Here is a 26,102-nt window from a genome sequence, read left to right on the forward strand (position 1 = left end):
TATGGAGATTGGGTGAGGTGAATTGATGTACATGCCGAGATTTATAAAGATAGGGTCAGGCGTTCTGGAGTTGGTGTGTGAGGTAAACAGGCACACAAATACACGGACAGCATGGTGGTTTTGTAAGACTATATTTAATTTAGTATGTTTCCCTCATTTTGGAAAAGATTGCTTACATTTACGTAAAATTATTCATTAAATGAAATAAGGAGAAAATACCAATATACACCGAATATTATTTCACATGTTATTGAGAACTTTTGTTCATGAGTCTAACACAATAAAATAAAATAAATATAAAATATTGAGTAATTTGGTGCATATTCCGAATAGATACAATAAAGCTCGCTAAATTAGTAGCAACAACCCCAATTCTCATTATTCTTCACGGCATGGGGCTGAATTTATTGAGCACAAGGACAGCTTTAATTTTTAATTTACTTTATGCCTTTGCAACCAATATGCAATTATATGGACTATTTATCGTAATACTGGTCCACTAACTATATCTTACTTTGTTTTCTGTTTGAACTTTGGTTTTAGAAGTTCATATTTCAAATTAGTTATCAATTACGTTCATTCGAGATAATTTTCTATATATGTAACTCCAATAATTATAATACTCTGAATGCATGACAGCATTGTTTCATTTTTAATGGAGTTTCTGGTACAGTCAAAGCTGGTTTATAGGCAAACTACTACACAATTATGCGGTCATTACCAGTTCGCCCGGAGTATTATAAAATTAAATATTTTTAACAGAACAACACAAAGTTGGGATCTTTTGAATTTTTATGTACACAGGATAGAGCGATAGAAGTTCCACAATTATTAGTAAAGGACAGAAGAATTTAGTAATCAATAATTCCTATCATCTTGTATAAAACTACTCTTTCGACATGAAGGTTTCCAAGCAGGCGTACTGCTAGAACCCAGTACGGCGTTACAACTCTTGAACATCAGACGCTAAGGCAACCGTATCTGTGAAATCTGTCAAGTCTGAAGGAAAGGAGCAGNCTTTTCCATGGCGATATACCATCATAGAGAGGATATGGATAATGCCTTAAATGAAGCTATGCTACTCCTTATTTTCTCATCTGCAAGTTATTCACAATTGTATTTCAGGTGATGAAGTTTCTAGAGTTATGCTCGTACTTAGTGAATGTATTCTTATTTACTTAGTGGTGAATCATGAATTATTTTAAGAATACTTAGCATGTCGTTGCATGTGTGTTAACATTAACTCCATTACGATGAATTTTTATTCATTAATAACAGTTTGAATCTTATAGTAATTTTTATCTAATGCATGTAAAAATACTTAATTTATTACTCACAGAAGATGATAATGTAGACTGTCATGTTTATTCTATTTAAATCATTATGGGAGGCGACGAGTATCTCTATTTTTCTGCAGGTTTCGGAGGGCTGGTCTAGTGCGCATTTTGAGGCTCACGGATGCATTCATCTGGGAAGATTTACCCCACATTGATCCTGAGACTGGATCCCTAGCAATGGCGGCATGGATCCCGCGTGTCCAAAAAATTTCATTTTTTCTTACAAGCGTCGCCAGTCTTTTCCATGTGACTCAAAGCTCAATACGCTTGTTAACAAGTGAAGACCGTCCTATGATTTATGGAACATGGTATCCATTCGATATAACCAAAAGCCCCACCTACGAGCTGATGAACATTGCACAGGTGAGAAATAGTGACCGTGGTGAAATAATCATTTACGGGTCTATATTGAGTGGAGCAGAATAAATTTTCCATCAGGAGAGGACAATATAATAATGCTAGATTTAATGCGGCTGCTAGATTTTAACCGTCTTCTTAGGCAGTGCAGTTCTCTTATCAATCCTCAGCCAGACAACGGGAAAACGCCTCGCTTCCTTGTTGCCTAGTCGCCATGTTTACAGGTGTTGCTGGGAATGTTATCGAAAGTTGTTTATTGCTGCATAGCAACCGCTACATCCCCCGCTAGGTCACTGTTATCACCTGCAACGTCACAGTGGGAAGCGCTGCCACGTCACCGCGGGGGAAGGGGCGAAGCACTGACCGGCCCGTCACCGTAGCTGCGGCAGCGCTGTTACGTCACCCCTGGCAGGGGAGGGGGCGTCCTGAATAGCGCATATACGTCACAATACTATCAGTTATACTATATTTAAAAATCGTTTGGGGAGAACATTCCTGGCTCCGAATACGTCAATACAATACAATCTGAACATACAGTCTGGAGATGAGAAATTGAAAGTAATGTTACGAACTAGACCCAACAGTTTAGCAGTTGATCATAAAAATTTTTCAGTGCAAAATCAAAACTGGCTATGAAACTATCATCTCTCTAGCTTAAATTCTTCGCCAAGGGACACAATCTATGAAATATGGACGAATATTTTACAACATATTTGTATGTGCATTTCCTTATTCGGCTTCGGCCGGTTGCTTTTAACTGACAGGCGAACAGTCGCGACATTTAGAGTTCGATAAGATAGTGATAATGTCTTATAGTGACATTAATGAATAATTTCAATAAGAAAATTTCATATATTTCTTGCATCGATCATCATTTCCAGTATGTGATTCTTCATTTTTAGATTGCTCTGTGTTATTTTATAGGGCATCGCTAGTGTTCAATGGATATGTTTCCTGTATGGGTTGCCTGCCTTTTACGGTACATTGGTGTCTATCGCGTGCAGTCAGCTGGAGAAGCTAAGAGCGAACCTCCTGGATATCAGACAGAAACTCGACTCGGGCGCTGAGACTGCCCAAGGGGAAGGAAGACAAGTCCAGCCATCTCAGGAAGTGTTCTGCGGCATGCAGGAGCAGCTCACCGAATGCATACGTCATCACCAGCTAATCATAGAGTAAGCAAATTTTCTTAAATATTAGTTTACTTCATGTGTTCTCTTTTATAAAAAAATGTGTCATAAACCGACTTGTGTTTTTGTAGATATATACGGAAAAACCCAAATAAAGAGATCTTAGCTTAGCTAGTTCCTCTTGTCCATCCAGTATCTGTTGCTATTTTTATTTTATTTATTTATTTTAGGATATTTACAATCTACTCATAATGTACAAATACAAATGTTAGAACGTTGCGTGACTTGTAGGGAGTACCATCCACTGATGGGTTATTCTCCGTTACCTAGAACAGGTCTTCTGGCCATTGACGTTTGAGTCTTCTGTTCACTAAGGGTTGAAGGGCGAGTTCTTTTATTAGTTGGTTTTCATGATCCACAATGCGGTTTCTGTATTTGTTGGCTTGTTTGTTTATGACCTCATTTATATAAGGAACTCCAAGAGCTTCGTGGAGAATTTGATTTGATACGAATCACGGAGCGTTAATTATGTAACGTAGTGTTTTTAACTGGAATGTTTATAGGATTTTGGTGTTGGATGGCTCACTACAGCCCCACAGTTCTATACCGTACGCCCATATGTGTGTGTGTGTGTATAGTTCTGTAAATAAGAAGTTTATTTTCCAATGATAGCTGGGATTTTCTGCCAATTAACCAGCTCATGTTTCTCACTTTTTTGATAGTTGTAATCTCTTGGCCGGATATGGGTCTTCCATGTGAGCTTTTGATCAAGGTGAAGTCCAAGATATTTGACTGTAGATTGTATAGGGATGGGTGCATTGTTTATAGTGATTTGTGGGCACGAGCTCCGTTTTGTGATGAATGTTATTTTCACTGATTTTTCGACATTCACTGTGATTTTCCAGAGTTGTAGCCAATCTTGGAGGGCATTGAGGTATTGCTGTATGTTTTTGCTGCCACATTAGGGTGTTTATGAGAAGATAGAATTGCAGTGTCATCTGCAAACATAGCCAGTGTTATGTCGTGTGCTTGGGGTGTCAGATGTATAGATTAGGTATAAAAAGGGGCCAAGAACACTACCCTATGGAACCCCCGAATTGATGGGGTGGTAGCCGGAGTGTACACGTGTATTTTCAATTTTGGCTTGAAAATTGCTGTCAGTTAAATAAGAATTTATCAACAGGTAGATTTCACAAGGCAAGATGTTCTTTAATCTGTTGCTGTTAAATGACATTGAAAGTAATTCATGTTTATGATATATCTAATCCGAGTAACACTTCTTGAATGACTCAGGGTTTAAGAATATAAATGTTCACACCTTCAAATTGTCGGTATCGCAGAAGTACTATCTGTAGAATTTCACGGATGGAAGGAAAAACCAGTGATAGCCACGGTGTGATAATGTTAAAACTGTAGCCTTCAAAAGAGTTCTTTGCATGGCCAACCAGATATCCGTACTTAAACATCAGTTAAATTTTTCAAACGTGCACGCGAGAGGGTTGATCTATTAATGAGAGAGAAAGTTTGATAAAATGACGACCCCCGGATTATATGAGTATATGGTGAACAAAGTGTATGACTAAAGGGAACTCGGTCGCACTGAGCACCTGGTTTGACCCTCAGATTTACGAGTAATGATTGATATATCTGTGATCTTTTTCAGTTTGAATGTGGCTTCGAAAACACAAGGTATATGTGGCTTTATCTAACTCTCGTGGAAAATTTTTTGATATCGTATACATCGTATTTCATTGAAAGAAGAAAGCAGAAATGTACGCACACATTAAACACATATTGACTCCATATTCCACATCTCTTGACACATTTCAGCTCATCGATTCACTAATCACTTAATGTGAAAATCTGATTCCTCTTTATTTCTATTGGCAGATACATTCGTGCAATTGAAGAGATGTTCAACCCGTTCTTAGCAGGTTATTTTCTCAACTTAATGTGCGGTCTCTGCTTTACTGCATACACAGCTGTTACGGTAATTCACTGCAATTAGTACTAATATTTTTTCTATGATGTATAATAATCTAATTAGAAAAAAATCATCGTTCTAACTTGAGTCCATTGAAGCACTTACACTTCATAAGTTCAGTCAAGTTGTGGGTTCAATCTGTAACACATATTTACCATCTTCTGTGCAAGTGTGAAGTGGAAGGGACAACTCTACCGATAGATTTCGTCCGGAGGTAAGGAGCCACATTCACGTTACGACTGAATTGAGGCAGTCAATCTTGGTGTTGAGCCACATCTGGGCCTCGTGACAAAACTCTGATCTTGTCTAGTCACGGATTTGTGGTTACGTGTCTGGCCCATTTCCGATGTTTCCTATTGTAGACTTCATATGTACATGCACGTTTCTCTATATATGCCACGCAAGACAATATAACTTTTATGTTAATGCGTTACCGACAAGACCTCTCTGTACGTCCAGGTATTGCAGAGACTTTGTACAGAAGAGACTTTGGCTGGACCTCCGTCACTGTATGATACCACACTTCATTTCTCGCTCTTTCATGTAATTAATCCCTACGCTTACAAGCTGCAAGTGTGTATATATGGGAACCGTTTCTACATGCGACGGAGTTGAAAGCCGAATACTGAAGCTAAACGAGAATATAGAGGCATTGCGTTGCTGACTTGAAATATAACTCGTTCATTGTGAACATGACACAAATTGGAAATGAACTGTAACATTTCTCAACAGACAAGGTACAGTTTAAAATTATTGTTTTTTTTTCACACAGATCTTTTTGAAAAAAAATCAATAATTTTTTCTGTCGGCCTCTTAAATATAATTCTATATATTGGTAATGAGATGTACACCATTATACTTATATAGTTGGGCAACATAATGCAAAATATAGAATCGTGACACAAAATTTGATTCAAGTGAGTGCATATGAACATAATCATGTGGAGCTTTACCGAAGTTCTGTGGAAAGAATGTTATGCTTCAGGGGCACTGGATGACATAATATTGTTTGTTCTTGTATTATCTGGTATTAATTTTTAATTTAGTTATGTAAGTTAAGCATTGTAAGACCAGTTTGAAGTTTCACTAATGTTGATGCAACAGAGGGATCGAGTGCTTAAAAATGACGATATCAAATAAATAGAGTTAGGACTATGTATAATCCACAGAGGACAAATCTGTACATTGCCTAATAAATTTCGTGCAGTTAGAATAGTTCTCGGGAAGGTAATATCAACTTGTCAAGAAATTACCTGTCCTTAGTGGGAACCGAAAGTCCATTATAAAGCCCATGAGAGCCAGTCATTCGATCATATTCTCTTACTAATGAATCCAGTCCTTCCTTATATTAATTTGATTTGTTTCATTCTGGTTCGTCACACTAAAAATTACAAAGACAAAACAACACAGTCCAATGTGACAATTTAAGTTTTACTACTTGAAAACTTAGAACCCTTACATGTTTCGATCCTTACAGATCATCTTCAGAGGGAACATCAGTACCTATTTGGAAACTACTATCACAATAGGTGTTCTGAGTGTTAAATTACGTACACACAATGCCTGGAATACAAAATATACACAAAAGTTTTCAAGTAAAACTTATATAGTCACACTGGACGGAGTTGTTTTGTATTTGTCGTATTTTGTTGCATTTAAATTTCACATCAATACTTTTCTCCAATGTAAACTCTGGTGTCCGATGTTTCGTCGTGCCGTTATGTGTACGGATCAGATTTATTACACATTTGCCATCTGCAAGATGAGTGATGCATGCCACAAGCACATAACCTAACTCGATGTCCTCCTTGTAATGACCTGTTTATGTATGTTGAATAAACCTGAATGTAATAGCAATTACGGCCATGGGGATTCGTTGCGCTGACCACGCGACAACCTCTATCCGCAAAAGTTGGCATAATCTTCGCTGACAAGCGGCGGTCGCTCGGTCGGTATAGTTCGCTTGCCGACTAAAATTACGGAGTTTGTTTTTGATTGTTTGTTTGTTTGCAATAGCAATTAAACTGCTATGCATTTTGCTGTGTTTCAGAGACTGGGAGATTTACTGCAGCTCTCCCAGACCATTGTTATTTACAGCTTCTATGCTATAAACGTGTTTGTTTTCTGCTGGTTTGGAAGCGAGCTGAGTGACCAGGAAAGTATCCCAAAGTAAAAAGATAATGCACTTAGCTAATACTACATTCATATTGTAACAGACGTAACATGTACATTAGTTTATGTATAGTTGGACTGCATTCTGCACATATATACTGCGGAACAGTACATCCTCAGGCTGGGAACGGAAGCGTGGGTCTCGAGGTGTGGAGGATAGCTACGAATATACACTACACCTAACCCCGAAGAGCGACAAGTGGTGACTCTCCAGCCTTGGTATTGAAAAAATCTTTAAAAAATCATCCACAATACTTTGAATTGCGGAACAAGGAAGTGACTGGGACGGGATCTTTGGAGCGTAGAATAGCAGCATGGGTTAAAAGAAGTTAAGAAAATTATCACGTTAACATGTCCGATTATTTTTTAAATTCCTCATGAAAATAACAGCATACATCTTCGTTCTATAATGGAACTAGCAGAAAAGTTATTCAAAAAGTTCTGGGAATTTGTCATTTAAAGAACTGTTTCCTTTTCAAGTACCTATGACGTATATCAGAAAATACATGGGTGCTGTAAAGCATACTTGAATATATGAATGTATAAGGGGTGGGCCTTCTCTGCCCTTGAACCGCGACCTACAGTGGTCTATTGTGCTTCTAAAGCATTCTTATAGCAAGTTTTATTTCGGCAGCAAAATTATTCAGTAACCGGGTTTACGTATTCCTAAAAAATTTTCTTGCACACATTGTGAACCTGTTATGCAATGTTGCAGGCTGAGAGAGTGAGAGACGCTGCCTGGGGCTGTGACTGGGTGGGAACTCCTCTTCCGTTCATGCGCTGTCTCAGTTTCATCATTAAAATGGCTAATAAGGAATTCGTGCTGACTGCTGGGAAATTTGTCCCCGTATCCAAGGCGACCATGATGAACGTAAGATTATGTTTTCTTTATATAAAGGCACGTAAGAAGCACTTTCCAACACAGTCTGATAAATCGAATATTTATGACGTGTGCTGCACAGATGTTCTTCAGAAATTATATGTGAACGTCACATTCTGTAGTACAGATGGTCTATCGCCATGTTTGAATGTAGAGTGCTACACAGTTGCGAAAATACAAGGAAAGGGTTTCACCTTGTTCGAAGGTATATTTGAAGAAGTTTTCTTTATTAATAAGTAAATTTAAAGTTGGAATCGCCTCTTTGATTGAACATCACGCGATATGAACACTGGCGACATAGACATATATNTTATATCTCTGTGTCCACAGATGATGCAAGAGTCTGTCTCTCTCTTCATGTTTTTGCTGCAGATGAAGCAAAAAGAAGATGTTATGGAGGAATTAAAATGAATTAAAGATTTGTAGTGAAAACGTGTAATTTGTAGTAAGAGAAATATTCAATAATTTTGCATGTTCGCTGGAACGTTACACAGGCCAAAGAACATCAAGCTCTGTGTAATTTGGCTGGTTATATAGATACCAATATATAACATATATTGTGCTTAATATGATTTAACTGAACATCCGTGATAGATACACTGTCACTATTACAAATCTTTACTTATTCTCACACATGAAATAATAAACATTCTTTAAAGATAAAGGAAACTGCTACTGCTTTATCAATTTAACATGTATTCCGTTATATTCTGTACAGACTGGGTTCTCATAAATGACTGATATAATTAAATTATATTTTTCTGACAAGATCCATTTCCAATCGCCTACCCGTAGACAATATTAGTAAACTTCATTTTGCCAAACTCCATGCGTATATGGCTTTTCGAGGAGTCACTTTCTTTTCTTGTCATTGTTAAAGTCACGCGTATAATGTATTTTATGATTTCTTTTAAAATCCACTTGTACTCATTTTCCATATGGAAAACAATGTCCGGATATCTAATGGGTCAAACATTTGGTGCTGCTCGACCTACTGAAGCCTACCGCACACGAAACGCCATTTTCTTTTGAGAGTGATCGGAACGCCTCTCGCGGTTGACATCTTACAACTGAGATTACTAGCCGAAGCTTCATTAGTGTCCTCGTTGTTTCAAGTTATTTTGTGTTCGAAACTGTAACCGTTTCAAAATATATAATATTTTGTCAACCAAATCATTTTAATAATTTTGTATCATATCAGTATATAAGTTCGGGGCAAGGGAAATTCCATCATAAAATTAAATTAAAATGGAAGAAGCATAAATGATGTTCCATTAGTTTGTTTTTATAAAGTAACAAAATTCCAATTCGGGAACATTTATTTCATTGGCATGAAACGAGCTATTGCTACTCCCTGATAATTAATGTACCTCTTTATTACTGTCTGTATAGGTACTTGATTCCTTTCAGAATATGTATTCGATATTTGGTGTAAGGTATCGTTCGAATCTTACGTATTGGGAAGCGTCAGACATATTCTCTTGCAGAAACCGGAAGACATCAACAGACACTGCTTCAACTAAACTCACTGTAATGTAGTCTTGCTGTGAGTTATCTTGTGGGCAATTAACTTGATCTACTCTTTTATTACAAAGTTATTTTTCAATACCCGTTAATTGCTGTTCAAATAAGAATGTTAATAGATATTCTCTTCTTCCTGCCCCTTCCTTTACCGGAAGTTAAAGGAAGTTTCAAAGCTACTGAATATTTTAATGGAAAATGTATTTCGAACAGACATTATAAAAGGAAAAGAAATAAATATTTTAGATTATTTCTTGTGGAAACATACTATGTAAAATAGGAAGGTTACATGAAAAATTCAAGTTTGAATTAAAACTTCAAAATTAACTTGCATGAAAGACGAAAACGCATACATTGGAAAAATGGTTTTAAGTTTATACTCACACACCCCTTACGTCTTACTGTTTTCGAAAAATTAATCAGTACGGACATTTTCTAGAATCAATGTAACAGAGAAACGCTCCAGAATTCTTTCTGCAAGTGTACGTTGCCTTACAATATTGACCTAAATTTATTATCTGCATAGCTTTGAGTTATTGTGAGCAGAAATGTGTATCCACAAAGTGACTAACCGTTAGATTAGGTTCGTGGCAGTAACGTCTCTGTTTGCCTCCAAATTCACATCAGTTCTGGGTCCTACCCAGTCTCGTGTATATTTGATTCATTCATTCCTCAGTAATGTCAGACGACAGGTCCACAGTCTCTTCCAAAACAGTTCCTCCACTTAATGCGATCTAGAGCTTTCTCCTTCAAATGAGAATATCCTCTTCTGTCCCCAACGTCATCCAGCATCTTCTTACGTCTTCTTCCTCTTCTTCTGGTTCGCATATATGGTGCCTCTGTTTTTGATAAGAGAATATCCAGGAAAAGTGATAAGGTGGTAGTTTTTCCATCTGCTTTCCACATCGCAGTACAACAGCCGTTCAAACCACTCTGGTCACGCCTGTTGCTATACGAACTCGAACCATCTCGAGCATCATTTGCTCTTTGCTTCAAGTCGCTGCTGATGACGCTGCTTCCGGCATCAGACATTTCTCTGTGAATTAAAGGGAGCGAATTGTGTAATTCATTTCCTGTACAGCCTCACTTGTCCTACATCCCATCCAGAGATTAGGTTTAGACACAGGGGCGGCTGTGAGTGCGTGTATAGAAAACAGCATTTCTAGTACTTCGCTTTTAAAGTGAAGACACCTTAAATTTCGTAGCTTAAGAATAAATAAAAGATGGCACAATTCCATGAAGTTGAACAATCAAACCTACTGAATACTCGTACTGCGATCTGCTACAGTTGGATATTTTCTCTACACAAGCTTTGTGCAGTGCTGATTTACTGGAATTCAACGTCAGTAAAACTAAAGTTATATCATTTTCTAGGGAAACCAACAAATTGGTTTCTGATTATAAACATTGTTTATTCTCTTCAAACCGGACCGTTTNGGCGGCTGTGAGTGCGTGTATAGAAAACAGCATTTCTAGTACTTCGCTTTTAAAGTGAAGACACCTTAAATTTCGTAGCTTAAGAATAAATAAAAGATGGCACAATTCCATGAAGTTGAACAATCAAACCTACTGAATACTCGTACTGCGATCTGCTACAGTTGGATATTTTCTCTACACAAGCTTTGTGCAGTGCTGATTTACTGGAATTCAACGTCAGTAAAACTAAAGTTATATCATTTTCTAGGGAAACCAACAAATTGGTTTCTGATTATAAACATTGTTTATTCTCTTCAAACCGGACCGTTTCTCTTAAAGATTTGGAATTTTTCTTTATTATTTTCATAACCACATCAATCATGCTCTTCCTCATGGTGTTAAGCTGCTGGCTCCAGTTTGTAGCTTTACATCCCCCTCTTTATCATTTGAATGTACGAGTATGCAGAGATTATACATTACGTTAGTTAGATCTACGCTTAAATGTAAGGCCGTTTTCTGGAATTCAATTACGTCCTCTGACTTCAACAAACTGGAAGGCGACCAAAAGAGGTTTGCGACCCTCTGTTTTATTGGCTTCAATTCTCTAGCCTACTACAGCTATTCTCTTGCTTTGGAGAAGTTAAGACTCCACACTTTACATATGAGGAGGCATCAACCCGATGCGCTGTTTTTTATTCAAATTGACCTTGGTTTTAATTCTGTCCTCTTTTTAAAAATTGTTGGTCCTCGAGATCCTACACAGATTGTCAGAGATTCTGTTCTGTTCTGTTCAACGTCTTCTCCTCAAGCAGATACTGTCCCTGTGCTAGAGGCGCTTCAGGGGCTTCTATTGTTTGCAGGGACGTTGGAGAAATTGAAGACCAAATTGTTCCCTTTAATTATATTTTATAATTGTCCTCTCATCGTAGTAAACATTGGTTGTACTCTGCGTGTGTGTGCAGACTATGTATATTATATATAAATTTAATTATCTATGGTATATAGTTTCCTCTCGTGGCCTGATGGCATCAATATTGTAAATGTTTACTTCTCTCACCTCCTAATGATAACTTTGATATTATTGAAATTACTGTTACTACTACTACTACTACTACTACTACTACTGCTACTACTACTACTACTACTATTACTCTTACTACAACCACTACTACTGCTACTATACAATTTGTCTTATGTTAGCTTTTGTTTGTGTATTGTTCTTTCTTTCGTCTTACTAATGCTAACACAGTTATTGGAATATGGGATAACAAATTTGCACATGAATAAATAAGAATGAATTATTATTTTGATTTGTTTCGTTTATCATTGTTATTATAATTATGTTCATATCTGGTGGCCAACTAAAATCACTTTGACAGAATATATGTGTAGAATTTATATTTCACATTCCTTACACGTATATTTATAATCCGGTTACATTCGGAATCTTTTCTCATATGTTATTAATATGAAAGTAATGAATATTCTCCGTTGCGTAACATGTCACAATTTATATCAGAAATTAATCGTTTTTTTTGTGTGCAAAAGATTCTCAAAGATTCAACGTTATTTCTGAAATCCAAGACTAAAAATCTTTGGATAATATCAGCTCGATGGAAGAATTCTCAACTAAAGATTGTAGATGTCCCACACAGCCATTCGTGCAGATAACCCAGCCCACATAAAGGCAGGTCATGGGAAGAAAAGGAAAGAACAAGGAAACACCACAACACACACACACGTAGGTCAACATAGATGCACACTATCATCATAAGGTCACGAAAATCAGGAACACACGTTGTCGAACACTACATAATAATTTGAAAACGGAAAGCAAAAGTGGACACAACAGCATAAAGCAAAAGGAGAATATATACCGTATATATATTCGTATTTATTCTTTTTATATATAACTCAATTCGTAGAATATTTTAATATTTTAAAAATTTGACTTTTAACATTTAATATATTTTATAATACAAGGACATTATATAAACAATATACAATCACAAAACACCCTCATTGTGTAATCAGTGACCTATGTAGGGAGGTAAATCAAGTAGAATAGAGGGTGATTGCAAAAGATCTATGTACTTGACGGTGACCACAATAGCCCGACACGCCTATTACACGCGAAGGCATGGTGTGTTTATACCAGGATTATGTCGACTGAATAATAATAATAAACATTTGTGGATACAAAATGTGTAGCACGGTTTGTCACTGAGTTCGATTGTATGAATTTGTGTGTACACAGAAAAGAAACATACAATTTCCACATCCATTACTAAACGGAAAAGGCAATTTAGTGATCAATACTCTACAAGCTCCAGTATAAACCGTTCTTTCGTCATAAACGTTTTTAAAAGGAAGCACTACAGTTGAAGCCCAGTACGAAAGTGAAACTTCTCAGCACCAGATGCATCAGTAGAGGCCATAAGCTCTATAGAAGAAGAGTTCAATATTTGTACCTGTATATCTTGAGCAATAATTTATTTTTTCCCAGTGCTGATACAGATTAAAATGGAAAGTAATTCTCGGGCTGAGAGCCGATTTCGTTACTGCAACTACTATTTCTATATAGGAGGCGTTCCTTTATTTGACTCTTCTGTTTCAAAGTGTTATCATATGTGTATTGTATTGTCCTGTGTATGTGCTTATAGCAGTATTCTTGCTATGTTTCTCAGTATCTACCACGATATTGAGGATCTCAACGAAGTAGTGGATGCAGCCATGTTTTTTATTATATCTTCAGCTGCAAGTTGCACTCAATTATATTTCAGGTAATGACGTTTCTGGAGTTACTTCATGAATATGCTATTATTTACTTATTAGTGGCTTATGAAATATTCGAGAAATTCTTATCGTGTTGAACATAGCATAAACGCGAAATTTGGGAACACGTAGTAAAGACAAGCAGCGGCACGCACACAGGAAGACTACACAGAATAACACCTGTACAGTGTGGAAACAAGAACTAGCCGCTCCAGCACTTTAGACGTAGGGCGAGTAACCCTAATAATTTTTAAATTTTAAATTTAAAATTTAGAGAAAATTTTAAAGGATTTTAAAATCATAACTAAAGATTTTATAGTGCTATTACAGGAAAATCAAATTTGACGTGTGCAATATAATCTACATACCAGACACATATCAACGAGGTAGATGTTGATAATACGAAGAGAATAAAAATGTGTTTTTAAATGTTAAATTTTAGACTGGGTTCAGTGTGGCAGCAACGTTAAGAGTATACACCTGATGATGGCCGATAGAGGCCGAAACATGTAGTGTGGAAGAGAACAAGATCAAAGACATATAATATATATTGTTTGCACTTGGGACGGAGTTTGTATCATTTATCGTGTAGAGTGCAACAGGATGCTTAAATATAATATTCTACAATATACTGAATTCTTATTCATTAATACAGCTTGTAACTTTACACTCATTATATCTAAAGTATATGAATATTTATAATTTAACAGTCACAGAAAGGCTAAAGTAGATTAATTTTCACGTTTTGATTCTGCTTAAATATCTTCTGATGTAACGAATAATTGTATTTTGCTGCAGGTTCCGGAGGGCTACTCTAGTGAGGACGTTGAGGCTCACGGATGCATTCATCTGGGAGGATTTGCCCCACACTGACCCTGACACCGGATCCCGGGCAATGACTGCCTGGATTCCACGTATCCAGAGGTTCACCACTCTTATTATAGGGGCCGCCGTTATTGTCAACGGGACTAAAAATTTAATGCTTATCTTTTCAAGTGACAACCATTCCATGGTCTATCATACGTGGTACCCTTTCGATACAGCGAAAAGCCCTACCTACGAGTTGATCAACATAGCACAGGTAACAGTGTGTGTGTAGCGCAATACTTTTCTGCTGTCTGCTCTATGTTGCGTGGAGCAGAATGCAGTTTATACCAGACGAGGACAAGAACAAGAAAAATGTAAGATTTGAGGCTTTCACGGCGGGGACTGTGAAGAAAGCTGTTTATGCCTTCGGAATCTTTTATAAAGCGAGTGCCTAATCACGTGTTTTGTTTGAATGCTGAATAATAATTGGTCCAATAGAGCTCTAAATTATTGTCCACCTATGAATGTTGACTTGAAGAATAAACAGTAATGATTCAGGAGCTGTGCCTTGTATCCCTGTATGGCCGTATATGTGATTCTCTATTAGAGACTAAATTTGTGGCCGAAAACTTATAACATATTTCTACAGTACAGCATTAATTCCCAGAGATCATTTCGGCTCCAAGAAGCATTCTGTAGTCAATCAAGTAGGATAATGTCCAAACGAGATTAATATTAATACTAATAGCCATTCGATATACCGACTAACACCAGTATTATAAGAGCCGGGATAGCGTAGTCGGTATATCGAATGTCTACTGGTTGGACGACCGAGAAGTCGAAGATCGAGTCTCGGTAGGGTCAAGAAATTCCTCTACTTCACGAAGTTCATGCCTACTCTGGTGTCCACTCAGCCTCCAACCCAATGGGTACAGTGGTCGGGACACGAAGCTGAGCACTCACCTCCAGCTAGTGCCGAGGTCAAGAAAACTTGGATCTGTACATCCACTCCCCATACGCCTTCATGGCATAGTGCTTAATTAGTTAAGCACAGGGACAACTTTAGCTTTACCTAATATTAATATAAATAGCTTTACAGTATTATTAATGATAATAGTCAAAACGACGTAAATATTTTGTAAAACAAAATGAAAATTATGTGAAAACTACAATCACCCAGTTGTAATAACACGCACACTTATGGTCCTACATGAAATAGTACAGTACTATATGATCTGGAATTGATGAAAAAGTTTCCAACGTAAAATGATGTATTGTGCTGGATACAAACGATACTACTAGGCCGTTTTAACACTCAGAACATAAATAAGATGTATTGCCTTATTGGCTACGAAAGCCAGTGTCAAACCGAAGATACAAACATCCCTTAATATCGTCCATGATATGTATACAGTTGCCGTCTTGTAGTGCACTCAATTTCACCTGTTACTTCACGACATGTTTCGGCAACATAGTGCCATCATCAGGTGCCCTAATTACGCTAATCTATTTCATTGTTTGTCTTTATAAAATAATTAAAAAGTATTTAAAAAGTGCGTATTTGTCAACTATAATGAATTTACACACACTAAAACTTGTTAAGATTATTCATCTTATGTGTCATAATTAAAACTCGTGTGTGGTTCTTCCACTATGGGGTCATTTTTCTTATATTCTGTGTAAACCGGGGCTTGTGATGTGTGTTCCCTTCTTAGCTGCGAGTGTTGTAATCTCTTAATATCCCCACAAAAAACAAATTGAGTTAATTGTGAACGAAGTTAGGAATTCTGTGCGAGTTCATCGCTTGATTTGGTAATGAGCGTTTCTTTCAGTCGGCTAGCGAACATTTCGAGACCTTTGGATTTCAGTCTGCAAATAAAATTAAGGATTTAAAAAAAAATGAAATGCTTTATATGAACATAAATGGAATTGTTTTGGTAAAACCATTCAATTTATTGTTCTTTCAGATCAATGGACGTTCACAATTTGATTCTGTACATTTATTTCACTGTTTTTGTAGGTCATCGCTACTATTCAATGGGCATGTTTCTTCTACGGCGTGCCTTCCACTTATGCTACATTGGTATGCATCGCGTGCAGTCAGCTGGAAAAGCTGAGAGCGAACCTCCTCAATATCAGACAGGTATTCGACACACCAGCGCAGGAGTCGCGAGCTGAGACTGGCCGAAATGAAGGTAGACAAGTCCAGACGTCTCAGGAAGTGTTCTGCCGCATGCAGGAGCAGCTCAACGACTGCATACGTCATCACCAGCTAATCATACAGTAAATATAATTTATAATTTTTTTTTGTGTATATATTCTTCTGTATACAGGTTGTGCCTCAAATCAAAATGTAGATCATGGAAATCGATAGAAAAACCACTTTACGCAGATTTTGGTTGAGCTCTTGTGATGTTCTCTTGCCCATCTGGGCAGTATCTCTTATAATTAGGTCATATAAGTTATAAATATAAATTTAGACTAATTACTGCTCCCACCGAATATTCGGTAAACTGATAGCCTGGATAATTCTTGGCTTTAGTTCAGACCGTTAAATTTTATTTTCAATTCGATATAAAAAGAACGTGTAACTGACTATAAGGATATTCTACACTACATTGTCAGTTATCTGGAATATATTCAGCATTCACGGCGCTTCGGAAAATGGATTCGATTCCATCATAGATTTGAGGTCTGAGAGGATTCCACTAAAGTTGGCTCCTTGGAGAGATGAAGCTCTCCCTGTAACAGCCCGTGAAGGCCCATAAGGCTGTGAGACGTCGAGGCTCCCACAATTTTTGGAAAACCGGCTCACAGATGGCGGTGAGGTTGTTAGCCTTACTTTACTTTACTTTACTTTACCCCTAAGAAGATTCCTGGAACTCATTTCTGTTAGAGGCTGAGTCTAATCTAGTGCTTCTGGGAAAAATAGGTCTATTGAGAATCCAGTGATCTCGTCAGGAATTAAACCTCCGACCTTCCAGCTTGTAGAGTAGTTTCTCAACCATTTACGCTACCGCGTGCTGCCCTGTCATCTTAAAATATTAAATAAATTGATTTAACACACATTTTGATCAATCTTTGCAGTCTCTTAACGATTTCGTGCAAAGAACTGTAAATGGAAGCTGCTCTGTAATATCGAAACTGTAATAGATAGACGTTAAATGAGAGAGAGAATATTNCATTTAAAGTGCCGTGCCACAACTTTCCAACAAGTTCAGCCGGAAACATATTTACGGTCCTTCTATAACCCTTCTCATTCTTGTTGTAATTAAGGGCAGTACCTCTGTAGCTCAGAATATATCTCGTTCGATGAAAGGATGACTGATTAATAATTAATTTGAAAGGATGCGGACGCAAGTCGTTGTATCCTAATTTGAAATATGGTTCCGTTTGTCTAGATGGACTGGCAAAATATTCGAAGAAACTCAGTTAGGATATTTGTGGTGACGGACGATTTTGAAACCGTCTACCTAAGCATTACTTTCATTCCAGCATTGCTCAGTCCGTATTTGCATTTGTGAGCCTTCGTATTTATTCAGTCCTTTATGGCTGCTTGGATATCTGAATACTAAAGCAATTTGTGGGAACTTGTAGAAAAAGAGATTGAGCCCTTCTTGCATGATAACGAAATAAATGGAGATTTCTGTATTAGATATCTGTGTGCAGTCTTAATGAGTGCCGGGCCCTTGTTACAGAACAGGAATACGCCACTATGGGTGGTCCTGTTGTAAGAAAACTATACAGTATTTTCCATGCTTCATTGATGATTAAACCAAATCTTTTTTGCATGACCACCAAGGTCTGCCTACTTAAACTTCCATCTAATTTACATATGCCTTTGCGACAGACATTAACTGAAAATGACAGTCAACCTAAAATATCTGCACCCCGGCGAACAAAATGTATACGAAATGGGACGGAGTGTTACTGGACATATAAATTGTCTCACAGATAATATCATTAAGTCTGGATATTTTGGAGTAATACCGAGAACAGAAGATGTGTTTGGTTGCAATAGGAGCAGTTTTCATGTGTATGTTGCACAATATCATCTTCCCCCCCCCCCCCACCCCGCCCGCAGCANTTCACTTCGGTTTTTCTAGATCTTACACATTCGGTAGGACTCCTTGGGCGGGTGATCAGCTCGTCGCAAGGCCTCTACCTGTACACAAACACAGAAAAACGCACACACACAAACAAAACATCCATGCCCTGAGTGGGATTCGAACCCACGATCCCGGTTTCCAAGCGAGCGAAGACAGTACACGCCTTAGACCGCTCGGCTACCGTGACCGGCACACAATATCATCTACTGCATTAAATTCTCTTGGATTCACACACACGCAATAAACATGTATGCTGACACAATTTAGCCCACCGATTCAATGATCTTATGTAGCGACACACTGATTTTTCGTCATTTCTATTTACAGGTTTATTCATGCAATTGAGGAGATGTTCAGCCCATACTTCGCTGGTTATTTTTTCATTTTAATGGGCGGCCTATGCATTACTGCATACACAGCTGTTTTGGTAATTCTCTGTAAATTGTACACAATATTTTATCTATAACGTACAGTAATTTGACTAGAAGAATTGTTGCCTTTTGTTTCCTTGATCTGAGCCTATTATACAACTTCCACTTCCGCAGTTCAGCTCAGTCTTGTGTTGAACATTCCTGTTACCATCTCCAGGGTAAGTGTAAGGGGCAAAGAACAATTGGGCCGATATATAATACGTTCTCACCATTGCAGAGAGTGGAGGCTCGCGTTACGAATGAAATCAATCATTCTTAATGCTGAGCGCCGTCTGGGTCTCATGGCTGGACACTTCGCTTCAGCTTACCTACTTGCAGATTTATCTTTGTGTGCACGGCCTTCTTCCAAAGTCACTTAGTGTCAAATCTATATGCACGTACATTTATAGTGTTTACATATATACGCCACACATGGCAATATTATTTATATAGACCTATACATTGCACATATAAGACCTCTGTGGGCCGCGCCATAGCTCAAGCGGTTAGTCGTTGGTTTCCCACTGCGGCGGCCCGAGTTCGATCCTGGGTCTGGCCAAGTGGAATTTGTGGTGGACAAAGTGGCGTTGGGGCAGGTTTTCTCCGAGTACTTCGGTTTCCCCTGCCAATCTTTATTCCACTAATTGCTCCACAATCTCCCTCAATTATCATCTAGGGCTGGTACAATAGACCAGAAGTGTCCGCAGTACAAGGGACTTAGGCCCACCCCACTAGCATTAAAAAAAATAAGACCTCTGTATGTCTAGACATTGTAGGGATATGTACAGCAGAAGACACGTTGGAAGGCCCTCCCTCAAAGAACTGTACCACGCTCTGCCTCGCCGAGACATTCCTCCCTCCATGGCATTCATTCTCACCCGTCCTTTCACTGTGATATATCCGTCCTCTCTACTTCAACGTGACAAATAGTAAAGGTTGCAACTGCAAAATGTGCTGAAAAGTTTGAACAGTTTCTACGCTCGACTGGGTTGAAAGCTGAAAGCTAAATTAAACGGTAAACATGCAAATAATATATAGTTACTTTGAAACGTTACTTCTGTATTTTTAAACTGACATGAATTTAACGCAATTCGTAAATATTCTCAGGAAACTAAATGCAACTTTACATTTAATATTTTTGTCCACTTTTTCTCTTCTCTTCGAAATCGTACTATGTAACATGAATTTAATTGAAATATATTTTAATACATTTGAGAGTCAATTTAAATATATTTTGTAGATAATGGACAATATTAAAATGGATCTTAGAGAGATAGGATGTGATGGTATGGATTGGTTTGGTCTGGTTCAGGATAGGGACCAGTGGAGAGCTCTTGTGAACACGGAAATAAAGCTTCGGGTTTCGTCAAATGGTTGGATGCTCTTGAGTAGCTGCGCAACTGGCAGCTCTTCAAGAAGAATGTGTGAGGGTGAATGTAATTGTGTTGCTGAAGAGTCTATGGAGATGGAAAGCATAGTGCGCCGTAAGATAAATGAGGCTATTTATAGTCTGCTGTGTCGGAAACTGCATATTAACTAAGTGTAGTTCTTGGGATAACATTGCTTCAGTTTAAGGAAACTGAAGTTTCAATACAGAGCTCACAGAATCCATCCACTGGACCTTATTTTCTCATCCAGATCACTCCAGCCCATACTCTCGCATCCTCTTTTTCAAGGTTATTTGATTGTTGCCTTGCCATTTACGCTCAGGTCTCTAGTGGCATCTTTCCATTACGTATTCCCATTAATGTGCAATATGCATGCTACATTCCTAACTCATCTAATCAAACTCAGTGAGATCGTTGTAATAATTTAGTTTTCGTTTATTGAATAGAGCCGATTGTGAGAGTAATTAAGATAGAATTCATTTCGCAATGTTCCAGCGATGGGGGAATCCAGCGCAGCTGTCTGAGTCGGTTTTAGTGTATGTCCTCCTCTCAATCACCGTGTTCGTGTTCTGCTGGTTTGGAAGTGAGCTGAGCCACCAGGAAAGTATCACAGAGTAAAGGAGTAATTTATCTGAACATTTCACAAGTTTGTACCTACTTCATAAGGTACAGAAATAACGTCCCTGAGCTTAAGTGATTAAACACTAATTCATGAAGGCGTATGGGGGAGTGGATGCATAGATCCACGTTTTATAAAATTTGGCACTAATTTGAGATGACCGGTGAGTTTCAAACCCCGTCCATGTTACCCCACGTACCCATCTGACAGAAGATGAATCAGTCTCAAAACCGGCCTGGACGACGTGGAGAAGAGAAAATCCTTGCCTTCACCGGGATTCGAATTCTGGTTCTGTCATCCAGCCCATATATAGCTGCTTCATGAAAAAACTTAATAGACCAGTAGATATACGTAATTTTCAGTGTACTGAATATAATCATTTCAAACACGTGTTTCATACCACATTCTCTTTGGTAACAGAAAAACAGGTAAGGGGCACGCGGTAGCGTAGTTGGTTGAGGCACTATATTACAAGGCGGAAGGTCGAGGTTTCGAGTCACGATGAGGTGGAATTTTCAACTGGCCTAATCCTTCCATCCGCACTATGGCCCTGGGGTCGACTGAGCCTCTAAGAAAAATGAGTACCAGTAATCATTCTGAGGGGTAAACGGCGGCCGGTGCCCAAGCCTGACAAATTTATCGCTGTGAGCCGATAGTCTAAAAAAATTTGAGAATCTCGACGTCTCACAATCTTATGGGCCTTTTCGGCCTGTTACTGCGATAGCTTACTTTTACCTAAGAGAAAAACAGGTAGAGTAATGTAGAAAATGTTAGACAGATGTAGGCCTAATTACTTTACAACGCACATCCATCACGGCAAGGTGAATCGTAATTTTTATGAATGAGGGGACGGCCTCTTGATACGAGGGGAACTGCGATTGTACTGAATACGTAGTGACGAGCCAAAAAATAAAGGAGGGATCTTCCAGCTTGTGGTTTAACAATTCCTCGCCCTTCCTTGAAAAAAAGAACAGCGAAGACGAACAGAATCCGTTAAGATTAAAAAATTAACATTTACATATTCATTACGTGAAGAATTGTGAGCACTTAAAGGTCTCATAATAAAACAATTTTACAGCCTCTGTTTACAGTGGAAGTAACAGAGGAATATTCAGGAGAACCCTAGCTATTTTCCATCAAAGAATCTATTCTCGTCACATTTACCAATAAAATGCATTATAAATGTATGGAACAACAAATGCGATACACAGAAATATTGGGTTTTCGGACTTTATCCATCATCCTGCTTTTAAGATGACTAAGACAAATTATGACGTTTCGGAAACTGGATCTGTTTCCGTCCTCAGGTGAGGGAAAATACCTATTCTGTTGGGTCCCTTAGAAAGACCTAGCCTCAGTTACTGGACCAGTGACCCAACAGAATAGGTGTTTTCCCTCACCTGAGGACGGAAACAGATCCAGTTTCCGAAACGTCATGTTTTTCTTAGTTATCTTAAAACCAGTACGATTGATAAAGTCCGAAAACACAATATCTCTGTGTGTTATACACCATCGTCAGAATCCTATAGTAACTAGTCTAATGCCATCATACCACAAGTTCAATTAGAGCAGAAAAATTATGGAGTGATATATTCATGTGCTGACATATTCTGAGTACAAGTTTCTTGAAGCATTTTTTAATCTCATTACGACGTTGCAGGCTGAGAGAGTGAGAGAGGCCGCCTGGGGCTGTGACTGGGTGGGCACACCCCTTCCGTTCATGCGCTGTCTCAGTTTCGTCATTAAGATGGCGAACAAGGAATTAGCGCTGACTGCTGGGAAATTTGTCCCCGTATCCAAGGCGACCATGATGAACGTAAGATATAATTTTGTATTTTATAAAAACAAATGTAAGAATTTCTTCGTGAAATAGTTTAATGAAACCATCAAGTTATGATGTGTACACCACAATACCCGTAGAAAACAAACGTCCACGTCATCATATTTTCTTAGTCAGAACGACCTGCCTCCATATTTGAATGTGAAGAGAGAACAGCTGGATTGATCTTTCTTCAAGGTACATTTAAAGAAGGTTTCTGTAGTAATACGTAAATATTTTCCTTGGGGGTAAAGCGCGGCCGGTGCGTAAGTATGACAACCGCATCGCCATCTGTGAGCCGAATGTCTAGAAAATGTGGGAGCCTCGACGTCTCATAGCCCTATGGGCCCCCGGGGCATGTTACAGGTTAGCTTTCGAGTTTTATCCTAAACATAAAGTTTCCCATTTGCTTAAGTCCCACACGATGTAGCCGTTTGTACCTGTGAAGTTATAGCTCCACACTGTCATTAGCTTGAAGAGAATGGTCACATTAACGCTACCGCTGTCTTATTTTCGAGCAAATATTCCATTCCTTTCTGTGGTTTCTTACACTGCGAGATTTGATGCATGTTCAATAGGGTGTTGAAAGCTGATAAAATGTGCCTTCAAAAATGTTCAAGAAATGAGTGATACTCATAAATACAAACCACTCCGTCCAAATGTGACATATACGTTTTACTACGTTAAAACTTACAATATTATATTTAAGCTTCCTGCTGCACTCCATACGAAAAATAATATAATGATACAAATTCCGTCCCAAGTGCAAACAATATATTATGTGTCCTTGATCTTGCTCCTCTACACTACATGTTTCGGCCTCAGACGGCCATCATCAGGTGTATAACACTCACGTTGCTGTCACACTGCACCCAACTTATCTCCCTTACTTGTTTCGGTCCTTACGGGCCATCTTCAGAGGGAACATCATTACAAACTGGAAACTACTATCACAATAGGTGTTTTGATTTAAAATACATACACTTATATCCTATAATGCACAGTACGCATAAAGTCGAACGTTTCACAATCACAGCAGCTTCCTGGTGTTGTAAAGTTTTTAAAAGTTTCTAGATGTTATTTAAAAAACCTTTATTGTCAATAGTTAAAATATTTTAAACCACGTAGGTTCGTGTCCTTACTCCTATCGTCCTTCTTGTATGGGGCAGATTTTGTGCCGCCTGTCTATCTTGATGAGGAGGTTCTTGATGTCGTCCAGGGTTTGTTCGTGGCTTGCTGTGTTGTTTTCACATCTAACAATATAAATTGCATAACATAGCATAATGTTCACTGAAAGGGACACTGTGCCTTAACACTTATGAAATAATTTCATAACCATTTAGACACAGAAGGAGTATTAAATATTTATGTTCACAGATGATGCAAGAGTCTATCTCTCTCTTCATGTTCTTGCTGCAGATCAAAGAAAAGGAAGAGACATTGGAGGGCCCAGAATGAATTACAGATTTGTTAAGAAATGTAACTTGTAGTAAGAGAAATATTCCTCTGTTAGCATGGCCACAAGGGCGTCATATACTTGAACACACGCACACACGCGCACGTGTTGTAGCCGACGGTTCCAGAATTAGTAAAAAATGGCTGCTGGTTGTGAAAGAAGCCATAAAGACACAAGGGACCAAGATAAGAAAAATACACAGGCATTTCATTGAATGTATTCCATTGCTTCAAATAAATCCACGCTTGATCATCAATAATGTAAATTTGTGCTATACAGAGTTATTCTAAAGTAGTATCGGGGTTTCCCTCGCCTATACTTCTCAAAACACTGGATTTTTTCAATTGATCCAATCCTTCCTGCCCCACTATGGCCCTGGGGTTCACTCAGCCTCTAACAGAAATGAGTGCCAGAAATTAATTAAATAATTTTCCTGGGGATTAAAGCGCGGCCGGCGCGTAGGGCTGACAACCTTACCGCCATCTTTTAGCCGAATGTCTAGATAATGTGGGACCCTCAACGTCTCACAACCCTATGGGCTTTCATGACTTGTTACAGGGACAGCTTTACTTTTTTACCAGGGAATTTGAAAATCCATCTCTAGAAATGTTCTTACTGCAGAATTTTGAACAACTTCAGCACGGGCACCTTTGCTTTGTTGTTCCCGGTTAGAACATTACAGGCCACGGAAACAGCGACAATAATTTAGAATCACCCTCTATATAAAAACATTTAAGAAAATTAAGAGTAATCCTCAGATAATATGAATTCCACACGACGATAGAAGGATTGTGTATTTAAGTATCTTTTGTTTTTTTAATTTGTTTTTCATTCATAATACTTCTTGGACTAGGCGGTAGACTTTTTGCCTTTTTTTATAAATATTTTAAAGTGTCATGTATTCTGAAGAAAGCAGTCTTCTGGGATTTGGCACCGTGTATATGTGGTGTTAACCGACGTTTCGGAGGAACGTATCGCCTCCATCTTCAGTGTAGAAGAAAAAATATAAGAAATCTGCAAGCGAAGAGACCGTGAGAACCGATGAAAGCAGACTGACAGTTCTTCTACCCTGAAGATGGAGGCGATACGTTCCTCCGAAACGTCGGTTAACACCACATATACACGGTGCTAAATCCCAGAAGACTGCTTTCTTCATAGTCACCGCCGTGAAAGCCTCAAATCTTACATGTCATATATTCTGTCTAGAAAATAAGATCTCCTGAAGGACTTTGCACAAGTTTAATATAATAAGGTTAGCTGTTTCATGCTCCAGTCGAATACACGTATTTCAAATTCCTGGTCTTTAAAGTGATGAAAAAAATAATAATTTGAACTACTGATCCTCACCTCTGCAGGATTTTCCTGCAGAAACTGAAACGTAATGGGCTCCTGTTGCACCATGTGATGAGTACTTTCCAGAAGGTCTTATTATTTTATCAGTTTTTTTCTTATTCCCCTGATAACCATGTAAATCGTATGTAAGAATTCAATGGTTTTACATTTTGTTTGTAAACTTAGGGTTCCATATAACTACTTTAATTATAATGCTTTAAGTTGTTTCATGAAGAACTTATAAATTTGTCTCCTTAAAATTTCGATACTTTCTAAAAGTAAATCTATGAAACATTTATTATTTTCTTCCTTTTGTATATTTTAGAGGGTGATCAAAATTCGTCCATAAACTTATTTTGTTTCAACAAAATAAACGCTTTTCCGAGCGACTTATACGTTCTTCGAAAGCGGCGCGTTTAATGATTCGGCGTCGGAGAAACTTCATGCGACGAACAGTTGAGCAGTATATTTACACTGCTATATAAGCTGATTAAAAAATCCAGTTGGCCATACATGTAGGCCTGAATATACAAAAGCTAAATCTATTTTAGCTCTTCAAAAAGTAGCAGTGTTTGCGTGTTTGGTAGGCTGCG

General features: G+C 38.1%; 2 protein-coding genes across 2 annotated transcripts; both read left to right on the plus strand.

Moving 5' to 3' along the window:
• Positions 1-1,024: 1,024 nt before the first annotated feature.
• On the plus strand, positions 1,025-8,516 carry LOC111863740 (odorant receptor 2a-like). Its single transcript, XM_023850326.2, has 7 exons — positions 1,025-1,125; positions 1,418-1,700; positions 2,619-2,866; positions 4,712-4,811; positions 6,856-6,960; positions 7,693-7,848; positions 8,188-8,516. The coding sequence occupies exons 1-7, from the start codon at positions 1,025-1,027 to the stop codon at positions 8,266-8,268; spliced, it is 1,074 nt and encodes a 357-aa protein (XP_023706094.2). The 3' UTR covers positions 8,269-8,516.
• A 2,658-nt stretch (positions 8,517-11,174) lies between these two features.
• LOC111863733 (odorant receptor Or2-like) lies at positions 11,175-24,367 on the plus strand. The gene is made up of 8 exons (XM_023850314.2): positions 11,175-11,209; positions 13,458-13,577; positions 14,368-14,650; positions 16,397-16,659; positions 18,813-18,912; positions 20,779-20,883; positions 22,563-22,718; positions 24,099-24,367. Exons 1-8 carry the CDS (start codon positions 11,175-11,177, stop codon positions 24,177-24,179), a joined length of 1,143 nt encoding a protein of 380 aa, XP_023706082.2. The 3' UTR covers positions 24,180-24,367.
• Positions 24,368-26,102: the final 1,735 nt, after the last annotated feature.

Source organism: Cryptotermes secundus, unplaced genomic scaffold, assembly GCF_002891405.2.
Source record: "Cryptotermes secundus unplaced genomic scaffold, Csec_1.0 scaffold556, whole genome shotgun sequence".
In the NCBI taxonomy this organism is placed as follows: Eukaryota; Metazoa; Arthropoda; class Insecta; order Blattodea; family Kalotermitidae; genus Cryptotermes; species Cryptotermes secundus.

Coding starts and splice junctions, on each gene's coding strand:
- LOC111863740 (XM_023850326.2), top strand. CDS start 1,025: ATGGCGATATACCATCATAGAGAGGATATGGATAATGCCTTAAATGAA. Junction 4,812..6,855: donor CTGCATACACAGCTGTTACG/GTAATTCACTGC, acceptor GCTGTGTTTCAG/AGACTGGGAGATTTACTGCA. Junction 7,849..8,187: donor CCAAGGCGACCATGATGAAC/GTAAGATTATGT, acceptor CTGTGTCCACAG/ATGATGCAAGAGTCTGTCTC.
- LOC111863733 (XM_023850314.2), top strand. CDS start 11,175: ATGCTCTTCCTCATGGTGTTAAGCTGCTGGCTCCA. Junction 18,913..20,778: donor CTGCATACACAGCTGTTTTG/GTAATTCTCTGT, acceptor GCAATGTTCCAG/CGATGGGGGAATCCAGCGCA. Junction 20,884..22,562: donor GAAGTGAGCTGAGCCACCAG/GAAAGTATCACA, acceptor ACGACGTTGCAG/GCTGAGAGAGTGAGAGAGGC.